The sequence below is a fragment of the Macaca nemestrina genome, chromosome 11, assembly GCF_043159975.1.
Source record: "Macaca nemestrina isolate mMacNem1 chromosome 11, mMacNem.hap1, whole genome shotgun sequence".
Taxonomy (NCBI): domain Eukaryota; kingdom Metazoa; phylum Chordata; class Mammalia; order Primates; family Cercopithecidae; genus Macaca; species Macaca nemestrina.
This window is the reverse complement of record NC_092135.1, coordinates 79,502,447-79,517,065: the sequence shown is the minus strand read 5'-3', so window position 1 is coordinate 79,517,065 and position 14,619 is coordinate 79,502,447. Positions and strand designations below refer to the sequence as shown.

Genomic DNA, 14,619 nt, shown 5'->3' with positions numbered 1-14,619 from the left:
TTCTGCTCTTTCTTTCTCACTCTTCCTTTATTTTGATTTGCTCTTACTTGCCTTCTGTCTTCTTTCATTCCTTCCGTTCTTTCTTTGTTTTAGTGGTGTGTATGCTTCGTGAGCAATCAGACTATAGCTTGCAGAATAGTTGGGAGAGGCCAGAAATGCCCCTGAGAATGCAGACAAGGAACTTCCTAGTGAGCATATGAACATCCTCACTCCAATCGGAGGATAACATTGTTTGTACTTCAAGGGCTAAAAAGCTGAGAGAGGTTCTCTGCTTTCTGTTACTTTTAGACTCGAGTCATTTCTGCATGTGTTTCTATTGATTACTTTTTCTCCTATTTTGCTTCATATGTTTGCTGCTGCTTTGCATGTCTAGTGATTTTGGATTAGATGAGTGATACTGTGAATTTTACCGTGCAGAATTGCTGATTTTTATTTTTTTATTTCTGTAAATATTTTTTTGGCATTGTTCTAGGATGTAGTTACCTGGAAAAAGTGACATCCTTTTGAGAGGCTTGCTTTTAAGCTTTTTTAGGTGGAATCACAGCAGTCTTTAGTCAGCTCACTAAGGACCAATACTCTTCTAAATACTTACCATAACATCATATGAATTTCCATGTTTTTCCACTTTGGCTGGTAGGAACACCTGTGTCATCTCTAAGCATTGTTCTGTTAATTCTTCTAGTAGTTCTTACCTGGCTTCGCACATCTGCTGATCAATACTTTCAGCTAAAGTCTCAAGGGGACCTCTGCAAATCTAGTGTTCAAGGTTCAGGCTTCTCTTCTGTAGTAAATTGCACAGTGAACTCTAATTCCCTTAGTCTTCCTGAACCCCCAATTCTCCTTAACTCAGGGAGACCACCAGGCCCCCAGGATTCCTGTATCTGCCCTGTGACCTGGAGACTCTCTGCAGGCAATAGGTTGGGGCAGTCATAGGGTTCACTTTGTTTTCCTCCTCTTTGGCTTCACTGCCCTGTGTTACCTGATGTCCAGTGTCTGAAAACTACTGTTTCACATATCTTGTGTGCTTTTGTAGTTTTAGGTGAAAGGTAAAACTAGTTTCTTATTACCCCATGTTGGCCAAGGCAGAAGTTTTGGAAGTCTTTTTAATGTCTAAGACACTTCTACCTTGAGAGTCAATTGAAATAGTCTTTTCCACAATAATTATTTTCTGACCTATGGTTTAAAGATACGTCATGAAAATTTTATGCCACTATTTTTTTAAAGTCTGATTACAGATAAATTCGGGGGGCTATCTCCTCCTTGATTGACAGAGTTTATAATGTTTCCTACTCGCAAGTACTTCTGCTTCCTCTTTGTATGTGTTACTATAATGGGAATGTATATTTCCTTTTCATTAAGGATGCCTTCAGCAATTTGTCATAAAGTCACTTCTATTAGTGAATTCTATTTTTCTGTTACTTTACTTTATCCTTAGTACCAAAGAGCTCCTTGTGTGAAACCAATTTGTTCCTAAAATGTCGCTTTGTTTATGTTCTTGGAATTCTTCATACATTGACTATCCTCGGATGTTGAATGTTGTAGGCCTGTGTGGCAGGGTCTCTCTTCCATTCTATTTTTAATCCGATTATTGACAAAATAAACCCCAGTTTTGTTTTCATCCCCTTTCCTTCTCATGTAGAGACTGGCATAAAGGGCAATCCATAAAATTACAAATGAAAAGTTTTTTTGGTTTTAACTATTATTTAGATACAGGCACAATTTTTTTTTTCTTTCAAAATAAAATGAATATTCAAAATAAAATGAATAAAAATTCATTTTAGTTTTTAACTTTTAGGTTCAGGGGTACATATGCAGGTTTGTTATATAGGTACATTTGTGTCATGAGGGTTTGTTGTACAGATTATTTCATCACCCAGGTATTAAGCCTAGCACCCATTATTTATTTTTCTTGATCCTCTCCCTTCACCCACTTTCTACCTTCCGGTAAGCCCCAGTGTCTGTTGTTCCTCTCTATGAGACACAATGGTTTTAACTGGAAATTTTAATTTTTTTTTCAGGTGATTCTCAGTATGACTTGCTATGTAAAGAAGAATTTATTGAACTCAAAGACATATTCTCTGTGAAACTGAAACGGCGTTGGTCTGTTAAACAGCAGAGAAGTGGTACTTTATTAGGTATCACACTCTTCATCTGCTTGAAAAAGGAACAAAATAAACTAAAGAATTCTACACTTGATCTTATTAATTTAAGTGAAGACCACTGTGACATATGGTTTAGGCAGTTCAAGAAAATATTGGCAGGTAAGTACTTCTTATGAGAATTTTTTTAATCAGCCCAGTTTCCTTGATATAGATGATTAATCTAGACATGTTTTGAATAAAAACAACTTTTAGTGATGTTGAGGTAGTTTCCTTCTGTTCCTAGTTTTGTGTGTTTTTGTCATGAGAAAGTGTTGAAATTTGTCAAATACTTTTTCTACATTAATTGAGATAATCATATTTTCCCCTACATCCTGTTAATATGGTATCTTACATTAGTTGATTTTCATATGTTTAACCATCCTTGCATTACAGGAATAACTCCCCCATGGCCATGGTGTATAATCTTTTAAAGATGCTATTGAATTTGGTTTGTTAATATTTTGTTGAGGATGTTTGCATCAATATTCATAAAACATATTGTTCTGTAGTTTTTCTACGCTGTTTGACTTTGGCATCAGGGTAATACTGGCTTCATAGAATGAATTAGGGAGTAACTCTTGAATGACTGTTTTCATGAAGAAGCTTCAATAATCTGAAATAAAATACTTAATTTAGTTCACCTAAGAGTTGTTTTTAAAAGCATATCTATTTTTCTATTAATGTCTCTTTTAAACTATATAAGAATGTATTCTCCTTCCACTCATACATTGATGGCAAGTGTGTATATGTACTCTGTGGCCTGAAAATAAGAATTTTTTGAATAATCTTAAGAGGCCATGCTTTATACTCTGGTAATTGAGAATTACCTGTTTCACAGTAGCTTTTACTAAAGGTTAATTTCCAGAGAAAAGAGAACATGTTTATTAGGATATATGTCTTAATGAATTCAGTGTATATGTAATTTCTAAATGACATTTTCATATTTTGCATACTAAATAAAATTCATAAGTACAAATATAATGTAATTCCTAAGTACAAATATAATGCAATTTGGATTTCTAAAAGTTATCTAGTTAAAATATGATCTTAGGATTGATTTTTTTTGGTCTGAGATTTATGAGTCTTGCTTGTTTTTCTGTTAACTCATTTCTTCTTGTTTGCCACATCTATCAGATCAGAGTAGAGGCAACTTGTATAGTTGATGGCACAGTTTAGGGTTAGATGGCACAGGATAGAAATGGATACTAGACAAAGAGCAGTCACAGAGTGATGTTAGAAATTTCCAGTTCCAGCATCATTGATCAAGAAAACCATGAGAACCCAAGTTGATCAAAGGCAACCAGCCAATAAAGTTCTGCTCATGGGAGATGAGGTGAAGTGACATTACATTAAAATTGGAAGACCCTCTTACTGAGTGGCTCATGCTTCCCTGCTACCCGCTTTGGGACTTCCAAGAAGACTTGATTATTTCAAGAAGGCAAGAACCCACAGAGGCTGTAGTTGAGTTGATCTCTCTGGAAACATAGAAAATATGTATAATTAAATAAAAACACTTTAATAGTGAATCCTTTACAGTGTTATTTCAAATTTATGTCAAGTGATTTAAAAAGTAAAAATAAAAATGAAAATAATTTCAGTGGAAGTAAATTTATTAACATGACCAGATATACATAAAACTTGCATGGTCTTGTCTATAAAATAAGAATATGTCATTTTATTAGAGAGTCAAAGCTCTTTCTTGCACTTAAGGTCTGAGGAACTCTTCTCCCATGGGGCTTATGAAGGGCTAGGCTGAGGTAACCTCCTCAATATATCTTAGTCATAAAACCAAGAGAAAGTAAGAAGCAGAGGACATCACAACAAAGCTCAATTCAGTAAAAGCAATTTTATAGGAGTAGAGGGACTTGTCAAAAACAACAACAACAAAGAACACTGTCCAAATATTTATTCAGCTTAATGAGTGATGTTTTGGTTTGATCTAGGGTTAAAATCTAGACAAATTAAGAGATGAATAAACTACATATCCTTTAGTCTACCATCCTCTGAAAATGTTACTTTTCGAAACTTTGATTTTCATAAGAGCTGGAGGCCCTTAGGGAGTCATTCTCTGGCATGATCTTGGAGTACAGAGTGATTTTGCTGATTAAAAGCAAATAGATTGACTTTTAAAATCAACTCATACAAACTGTTAAAATCCTCTAATGAGAGTGAAGAAACCTAACCAAGACTGATTGATACATTACTGCTCCATCTCTATACCAAAATGGACTCAGGGAGGCCTATAGGAGATGCCAACTCCTTATCCTACTCCCCACAAAGACAGTTCTTGGCTATCTTCATCAGACACAAATGAATGGTTGAGGCTCCAAAGCTCTCTACCAATTCTTGTGTTACACTGGCACTTTTTAAACTGTTTAAAAAATTTTTAATTTTTTTTTGAGACGGAGTCTCACTCTGTCACCCTGGCTTGAGGGCAGTGGCATGATCTTGGCTCACTGAAACCTCCGCCTCCTGGGTTTGAGCAATTCTGTCTGCCTCAGCCTCCTGAGTAGCTAGGATTACAGGCACCTGCCACTACACCTGGCTGATTTTTGTATTTGGTAAAGATGGGGCTTCGCCATGTTGGCCACGAGGGTCTTGAACTCCTGAGCTCAGACAATCTGCCCACCTCGGCCTTCCAAAGTGCTGGTATTACAGGCATTAGCTACCGCACCTGGCTGGCACTTCTCTTTTAAAATTAATATCTCAAGAAGTTTTTTCTTTAAGAATCTTCTTTCAATTACAGGTCCATGTAGTTCTGGTATTCATTAAAGTGCCTATCCCAGGGGTTTTGGTATGTTGTGTTTCAATTTTCATGTTTCAATTTTTTTTGATTTATGCATTAATTTTGTTTATTCAAAATTTAGGTGCAAGTTGTTTAGTTTACATGTATCTGTGTAGTTTTGAGAATTCGTCTTGTTCTTCATTTCTAATTTTATTATGACCTCAGAAGATGCTTGATATGATTTTGATTTTTTTTGTCTTATTGAGACATGACTTACGACTATGTGGTCAATTTTAGAGGATGTTCCATGTACAGATGTGAAAAATGTATATTCTGTGTTGTTGGGTGGAATATTCTGCAGATGTCTGTCAGGTCCATTTGGTCAAGAGCCTGATTTAAGTCCAGAGTATACCTTTGTTAGTTTTCTGCTGTGGTGATCTGTCTAGTGCTGTCAGTGGGGTGTTGAAGTCCCCCACTATTCTTGTATTGCTATCTTTTTCTGTAGGTCTAGTAGTATTTGTTTTATGAACCTGGGTGCTCCAACATTGAGTGCATATTTATGTAGGATAGTTACATTTTCTGGTTGAATTGAACCCTTTATCGTTATATAATGTCCTCCTTTGTTTTTGATGTTGTTGGTTTAATGTCTGTTTCTTCTCATACAAGTGTAGCAACATCTGTTCTGTTTAAATTTTCTATTTGCATGCTAGATCTTTCTCCATCCCTTCACTTTGAGCCTGTGGTTGTCATTACATGTGAGATGAGTCTCTTGAATTCAGCAGAAGGTTGGGTCATTTTAAAAATCTAATTTGCCTCTCTGGGTCCTTTAAGTGGAGCATATAGGCCATTTATGTTCTAGGTTAATATTGATATTTGAGGTTTTGTTCCTATACATTTGATATTTGAGTATTGTTAGGTAGTTGCTTTCTAGTCTCAATTGCATAATTGCTCTCTATAAGATATCTGAACTTTGTATTTTTGTGTGCTTATATGGTAGCAAGTATTGTTTTTTGGTTTCCATGTTTAGAACTCGTTTGAGTATTTCTTGTATGGCAGGTGTGGTGGTGACAAATTCTCTTAGTGTTTGCTTGCCTGGGAAAGACTTTATTTCTCCTTCACTGATGGAGCTTAGTTTGGCAGATTATGAAATTCTTGGCTGGCTTTTTTTTTTTCTTTAAGGAGGCTAAAAATAGGCCCCTCATCTCTCTTGCTTATAAGGTTTCTGCTGAGAACTCATCTATTAGTCTGATGGGATTTGCTTTGTAGGTAATTTGGCCCTTTTCTTTAGATGCCTTTCAGATTTTTTCTTTGGTGTTGACCTTGCATAGTCTGATGGCCTATATTCCTTGGGGATGGTCATCTTGTATCTTGCAGGTGTTTTCTGAATTTCTTGCATCTGGATGTCAACCTCTCTAGCAAGATTAGGGAAGTTTTCTTGAATTATTGCCTCAAATATGTTTTCCAATTTTCTTACTTCTTCCTCTTCTCCATCAAGAATACCAATAAGTCATAGGTTTGGTTGCTTTACATAATCTCGTATTTCTCAAAGGCTTTGCTCATTTTTCAGATTCTTTCTTTTTGTCTAACTGGGTTAATTTAAAAGGCTGGTATTCGAGCTCTGAAATCTTGTCTTCTGCTTGGTGTAGTTTATTATTAAAGCTTCCAAATGTTGTAGTTTTTTGTCTTTGTTTTGTTTTTTTTTTTTGAGATGGAGTCTCACTCTGTTGCCCAGGCTGGAGTGCAGTGGCATGATCTCGACTCACTGCAATCTCTGCTTCCTGGGTTCAAGTGATTCTCCTGCCTCACCTTCTGGAGTAGCTGGGATTACAGGTGCATGCCACCACATTTGGCTAATTTTTGTATTTTTAGTAGAGACAAGGTTTTGCCATGTCATCTGGGCTCGTCTCGAACTCCTGAACTCAGGTGATTCACCCACCTTGGCCTCCCAAAGTGCTGTGATTAAAGCTGTGAGCCACCATGCCTGGCCTGCTTCCAAGTGTATTTTGATGTTCCCTTTAGTGAGTTTTTCAATTCTAAAAGTTCTATTTGGTTTTATATTAATATTGCTATCTCATGTTTCATATCCTGCACTGTTTTCTGGTTTATTTGAGATGGATTTTAAATTTCTCTTGGATCTCACTGAGTTTCCTTGCAGTACATATTTTGTTTTTTTAATCTGTCATTTCGAACTTTTCAATTGGTTAGGGTCCATTGCTATAGAGCTAGTGTAATTCTTTAGAGGTATGAAGACACTTTTTTTGTAGTGTTGGAGTTCTTGGGCTGATTCCTTCTTATCTAAGGGAGCTGTTGCTTCTTATTTTTGAATTTCCTATTGGTTGGACAGGACTTAAACGTTTTTTTTTTTCCCTTAAGAGTATGACTATGGTGTATGTTGTGTGTGATCATTCGACTTTGTTTCTGGGTGCTTTCAGGGGGCCAAGGCTCTTTATGGATTCCGTGGGTGTGGTAGCTTTCTTAGATGCTGCTTGTTGTAGCAATGTATTGGATATATGAGCTGACACACATATCCAATATCCCATAGCCCCATGTGGGGCTGAGGGTGCAGAAGTCTCAGGAAGCTTATTTTGTGGAGTAGCACTAAGCCTTTCTGGTAGTGGGCTTTTTATTTGATAGTACAGTTCAGGCTGCAATACAGTAGGTGGCACTTAAAAAATAAGAGCCAGCTTGCCCTCAGTTAGGCTGATGTCCAGTAGAAGCACCTGTCCTGACAGGGGAGTGGCAGGAAGAGATTGTGCTGAGGCCTTTGGGGTCACTGGTTGGGGGGCAGGGGGAGGTGCACTAGCTCCTTATCCAGTGCTGGCAGGAATGCGATCTGCTTTTCTATCATACCCCATCACAGGGCTCATGATCAGTTCATAAAGATTTTATCCTTTGGTTCCTAGCTGTAGCGTGGCTGTAGGTTATGCATATGCCCCTCTGAAGACAACCACCAAAATGATCTTGGGGCAGAGCCTCTTCCCCCAGTCTAGGGCAGGCAACTCCATGACTCGTATGTCCTCCATTGCTGGGACGCTGCTGCTCTGTGTAGGGATGGGGAGTTGGGCCCCACCCTTTATGTAAGCCTAAGTAGCATTGGCTCACTTTCAGCAGGGGTGGAGCCATCTTGAAAAACATGAAAAACTCTTTCTTCAAGTACCTGTGCTGGCCCCCAATGGGAAGAACCACTGCTGCATCTTCAACAGTGTATGGGGTGGGAGGGTATTGCCAGAGATGACCCCTTCTCCGTATCCATTCCTTGACATGGTGTTGCCCCCTTTAGCGATTGGCACTGTGCCCACCTTTCCTTTGTCCCAAAGAGGTTTTGGCAAGTTGTGCCCCTCTCCCTTATAGGTGACCTACACTGGGGGTTAGATCTTTAGAGGTTCCACAGCACCCTGGGAACTTGCACCCTGGGCTTTCCAAAGTCAGAACAGGTTATGGGGTTTGTTTGCAGGGGATCTGGTGCTACAGAGATTCAAGGGTGGAGAATCCCTGGGCATAGCAGAGGCCCACGACTGGTGCACAAGCAATATGGTGACCACCATCTCAGTTTGGGTCTGAGGGGAGTATGGGAACACCTGCAGGAGCTGGCCACCCAGTTCTCTATCCCTGGGAAATTCCCAAATTGCCACCAATAACATTGCCCTGGGTCATAAGGGTGGGGCCCTGAGTTCTTTGGGGGTTGATCTCTGCCAGACTCTAGCTGCTTTTCCTTTCTGCACCCCAGCTTCTTCCCGTGGGCACTCCAGAAGGTCCTGGCTCTCTTTCCCCAGTTTTCCATTAGAAACTTGTCCATTTGACAGTAACTTTGATCTTCTTTCTAAGAAGAATTGGCATCCAAGGTCTGTGGTCAGCCATGTTAGAAAAAAGAAAAAGAAAAAAACTAGTTTGTATTAAATTCTGAAAAACTAGTGACACTGTTTAACTCTTCAAAGGATTGTTAAGAACAGAAAATCTTTTTAAACCAAACTCCTAATTTTATCAAAATTGTAACTGAAAATATAAATGTATGAAAACATAGTTATTATGTAAAATTTGCTTAATAAAAGAATAGGAAAAACTACTATTTATCTTGGACCGAGAGCATGTTAGTTTGACCTTTGAACCCTTTCTACTCTTGTAAGTAGTGGTGGGAAAAATTCATTGTAGGAGTCTGCAGACATAACAAACTATCATTAGACTGCCAAGACCTCCACATAATAAAGCAAGCAGAGAATGTCACATAAGTATGTTAAAAATGATCAAAAAAAGAGAAATTGAAAACATAAATAGGGTGCTATCAAAAAAGGATAGCATTTATGTTATGACATATGTACACATGAATATCACTTCTTAGAATTTCATCCTTCTTAGGACTTATTCCTGAGTCTGAGGATTGAGAGGTTCTGATAAAACAGGTCTGAGTGGGTTCCAGGCACGGGCTTTCTTTAAAAGTCTCTCCAGGGATTCTAATATGTTGCCAGGACCAAGAACCATGGATAGCCAAGATCTCAGCAGTGCAGTTTGATTGAATGAACTTATGTAGAACCCTGAATGCCACACTTAACCAAAGAAAGCTTTCCAGGGATTAATTATAGGTGACAGAACATGCTATATTCTTATTAAATATTGTTAAAAGTTAACCAATACCCATTCCTGATTCATGTAAAGTTCTCACTTATTTTCCAAGAGTTTTACTGTATGACTGGTTTATGGGATCCTTGGAAAATGTTGACAGACATGGCAAAGGTTCCTGCAGTGTTTCTCTTTGTCCATCAATAGCCCTAGCTCATAACCTCTACCCTTTCAGCTGAAAGCAATTAGCTCTTCAGAAATGATTCTTTCTATTTATACTTGGGATAAGTAACATCAGACAGTCTTCCCCAGGGCTTCTCACGGGCCCTGGTGGCATTTTTATTCTAAGGGAGGGATACATTTTTATATGTAATTGGTCATAATTATACTAAAAACAAGTAATTGGTGTCTTATATAATAAAAGTGTATTTCTGCTTTAGTCATTGACAGAGTATCCTGAGAACAGGAGTTATGAAGTACATTCATTGTTATCTTATTTCTATTTCAAATTCTTTTGCTAGGAAGAAGCCCTTTTCACTGTACTTTGTATAACAAAACTTCTTTGGGAATACAATTTAAATAAACTTTGTCAGATCTTATTATGTGATTATATTCAAAATGCTAATTGAAGATTCTCTAAATATTTTCAGTAAAATGTTGAATTAAGTTTTCATGCTGTTAAATAAGTTAACATTTCTTCCTTTACTGAAGTCATTATTATAAAATTTAAATCCTAATGATAATAGCTGACGTTTATTAAGCATTTAGTATGTACCCTTTTTTTGCTAGCAACTTTTATGAATTATCTCATTAAATCTTCATTATAATAGCATCAAGAACTACACATATGTTTTCATGTAAGAAGGGAAACAAAATTATGAGTTTTGCTGTGAGGTTTGAAGAATGAAAACAACGCATGACTTAGAAAATAGTATAATTAAGTGAATTTTATTATTATCAAAAATCATCTCTTAGTTTATAAATGAAAAAACTAAGGCTTAAATAATGTAAAAATCAGTTAACAAGGTTAAACAACTGGTAGGTGGTAGAGGGAGCTGGGAACAAATCTGTACCTGTCTGAATCTGGAGCAGGAACCCTTAACTGATGTGTCATTCCAGCAGGTCATTAGTTACTCTACAATACCTATTAAGTATACTTTATTTACCATATTTAGATTTATAGTAGATTTAGACTCTACTGTAAAAACAAGGACTTCAGACACCTATTAGAAAGTATCCATATCATCTTGTTTGAAAATTGTCCCTCTCTAGTGTTCTTTTCTAAACATAATGATTCAGAACTCCAAACTCTTGAAGTAGGCAACCTTTAGGGTCAGCGTTAATAATTTCTCAATATTTAAAAAAGTTTCCTCATGACTGTCACTATTATTGAGATTTCTCAAATGCCTGGGCCTGAATTGGGTGTGCACTATGAAAAAAAAAAAAGGCAGACATTTCTTTTTGTTAACCTAAAGGAATTTTAAAAACACATATAAATACACTGATTTGTGACAGATTACCAGACTTTATGTTTAGCAGGATTTCCTAAGCAGAACACAAATTCTGTAAATCTACAGAATTAGATAAAACATTGACTCAATCCTTAGATGAGAGTATAATGGATTGTCACTTAATAACTTTTTTCACTGAAAATAAATGGTATAAAAAGTAATGAAGTTCTACTCTCACAGTATGAATAAATAGGAAATACATAATATTTTAAATTAGGCAACAAATCGTTAAGCCCCTTAGCATTCATTAGACTATCATTAATGATAATAAAATTGTGTGGTATTTATACAGATATTATATGTAACTCCAGGAATTTTATTATAGTTGTGTATGAATATATTTGTTGTTTGAGGCAGGTAGTTGGATATTTGCAGTGGCTGTATGCTCAAGCATTCTGGTAATAGTTTTCAAATCAACCATTTCTTTCTCCTTGTCTATCATCTTTAAAGCAAAGGCACCTTTTTTTTAAACTATATTTTTTGAAAAAATACATTTGGTGTAAAATATATTTTGAAAAATGTTCATTTTCTGTTTTTACTAGTTTCACACCTTTGTTATTTTTTCAATGGAAAGAGCAGAAATAGGCAAAAGTGAAGCCTGTGTGTGTGGTCAGGTTCCTGGGCCCTTCATAGTATCTAATGCCAAGCTGTGTTCTCTTGTATGTCAGTGCCTTCTCACTTGCTAATTAAGTGACAGAGCTAGGGACTTCCCTCTGTCTAGAATGCCCCTCATCTCTTGTTTGCCCAGCGAAACCTAGTTTGAAGTTCAAGGTCTGATACAAACCAGGTGATCCTCTGCAAAACTAACTGTACCTGAGCAAACCAGGCACTTACTCTTTTATATGTTCCTGGCACTGCTGATACTCTGATAGAAAATATCATCACTTAATGCTAATTGTGGGCTCACAAAGGGTATACTTTTACTGTAAGAAGACTGTAACTCTTCTTAGCACAGAGATTATTAAGTACTTGAAACAGAGTTTCACATATAAGTGTTCAATACTTTTTTTTTTTTAATTTCTAACACTTGGCACAGTGCCTAGCTCAGTAAATGTTGGTGAAGTGAACTGAGTATACTGCTTATCTGTTATGTGGTAGGGATTATTCTAGTTGCTTCTGTTATAAACCAACTCATTTAGTCCTTATCACAACACTTTTTTTGTGGTCAATATTTTTTAATCCTCACAGATGGCTAAGGAATCAGAACTCTGAGAGATTGGTTGAGTTGCTTTGGGTCGAGTGCTTAGAAAGCGGTAGAACAAGATTCCTATCCAGGTATTCTAATTCTAAAACACACACTGGTGTGTGTGGTTTTTTTTTTTGTTTGTTTGTTTGTTTTTTGTTAGAGTAGTGTTTTCTTGAAAGGCAGGGTATAACTGACTATGCTGTATATTTGGGACTAAGTATATTATTGTCAAGTATATTAAAAATGTCATAACACTGGAAAGGAGTCCATCAATGGGCTATGCAGGTTGAAGGATTTGTAGATGAGAAACTGATAAATTTGGTTAGCAAGGAAAGCCATCTAGTTGTGAACCCTTGATATCGGCAAAAGAGAGGGTCCTTTGAAACCTAAGGGAACAGAACTTTCCTATTCTCAAAGTTCGGAGCAGAATAGGTAGGCTCCAGACAGTCTAATGCCCAACTTTTACCAGTGGTGTTTTAGTTTTTTTTTTTTTCCAAAAGGAAATAATGTAATTCTTTATATACTTCTGAATTGTCTATCTTATCAAAAATAAATTTCATTTTGTAGTACATACAGAATCAAAAGACTTTCACGTCCTAACTCCACAAATGTTTATTTTGAAGCTCTTTAAACTGTTTACCACAGATATTAGTAAATCTGTCAGAAGTGAGGTGACTTACTTATCCTTGTCCCACCAGATAGGTGGGAAGGATGATCACACTAGATAGCATGGATGGGTCCTCTATTTATCTCCTTATACTTGAATGGAAAATACATCATTCAGATTAATCAATTTGTCATTGTGACTGATAGAATTTTTATATGGATAAGCTGAGTTTGGTTCCTGGCTTTACCACTTACTTGGGATCTTTATGTCTTCTATGGTCTCCTATCTGTAAAGTGAAGTTGATAATGCCAATGTTGCTTAAATATGTAATGTATGCAAAGCAGCAGGTACTCAATAAAGGGTAACTCTTACTATTATTGTATAGCTCTCCAGCTATGTGTTGAGCTTCTATAGAATCCATAGCCCCAAACTCTTTAGCCTTTTGAGACCAAGATTAAGCATTGTCTTTCCAGAGGAGAGGGTGAGAGAGAGTGGCATTATACTAATAGAATTCATCATTATCACCATCATCATCATGATTTCTTGGTGTGTCATGGAATGTGCTGTGTTTCACATTACCAACAGATGTTAATTTTCACAACATCCCTGAGACAAGAAACTATTATTACATTTTACAGATAAGGTCGCGCAGCTATGAAGTTGTGGAATTGGGATTCAAACCCAGGCAGTCTGTCCCCACTGTCCATGTTCTTAACCCACCATGCTCTCCTGACACTTGAAAAGTTAGGAGGCATACTCAATAGCTTGTAGTGTTGCTGCAAAGAGAATCTAATTTTAAATCCAGTGAAGTTTATTAGTTGCTGTCTTTGATATGCCATTCAGATTGTGCTATCCTTATGACGCCTACCTTGGTTGTATATGTAACTAGGCATCAAATATATAAACACTCAAAAAGTGATAGGTGCCAATAAAATATTTTACAGTTAATACTTATGTAATCTGTGTTCTATATGTTTGAGGGCTGCTTCCAAAATATTCTATATTTGGCTTTTAGTTAAAACAATATGCTTTGCTCATATTAATTATACAGTTGATACCATTCTCATGTTGGTAACATGTCTGTAAGTAACAGTTGAAATTGATCTGGCAATTTTAGAGTTGTCAGACCCAGGAGATGAGAGAAAGATTTAAAATGTTTATAACATTAAATCAGCTAAGTCAAGAGAGAGAAAGATAAAGATGATTCAAATTTCTTGTACTGGTGGATGTAAGTGCTTGGAACTGAAATAAAGGAGAAGGTGTAGGGAGGGAGAAAGATAAGTCTTCCCTTTACGCAAGTTGAAATTGAGTTTCCTTTGAGGTATAGAGGTGAAACATTTTAAGAAGCTCCTTAAAACTCTCTAATGTGGTTTTTCAACCTGTTTCCATCAATTTGGCAACATTTCCTCACTTTTTGGCACAAGAGAATATTCTAGGTTTATCTCACACCTTCTTTGTTCCGGCCCAGGAATCAGCCATTTCTCTAAGAAACTCTGGTTCCTTTTGGTGGGAAACAGTACTGGGAAACCAAGATCTGGGAGCTGAATATACTCCTAGTGATTAGGAGGTCATAACTTGTAGACTCTTGCAGCCGACGGAGTTAGGACATATTTATTAGAAATCATGAGTTTATATTGATCTTGCTAGTATCTGTCCAATCCTACAAGGTTCTTCCCTGAGTCCCTCCTTTCTCTTTGTGTATCCTTTCTTCCATATTAAGAACTGGGGCTCCCAACAAGGCATCTGCCCATTTGCCCAATCGTATGATGTATAAAAACTAGTTTCAGAAAAGTGGCAGCCAAACCACTAAGAAAAATAAACTTGCTGAAATGAGTTCAAGATTTATTGGCAGCTCTTCTTTTGGCCCCCTAGACTGAAAGTATGTATTTCAAGTA

At 36.8% G+C, this 14,619-nt stretch overlaps 1 protein-coding gene across 3 annotated transcripts in view; it reads left to right on the top strand.

The window, feature by feature from the left end:
• LOC105499537 (CERK like autophagy regulator) overlaps window positions 1–14,619 on the top strand; it is a 130,188-nt gene that overhangs the window by 53,201 nt on the left and 62,368 nt on the right. For all 3 annotated transcript variants that reach the window (XM_011772134.3, XM_011772136.2, XM_011772135.3), the window contains exon 2: window positions 2,019–2,261. In XM_011772134.3, the coding sequence (XP_011770436.2) occupies window positions 2,019–2,261 (243 nt within the window). The remainder of the gene's footprint in view (window positions 1–2,018; window positions 2,262–14,619) is intronic.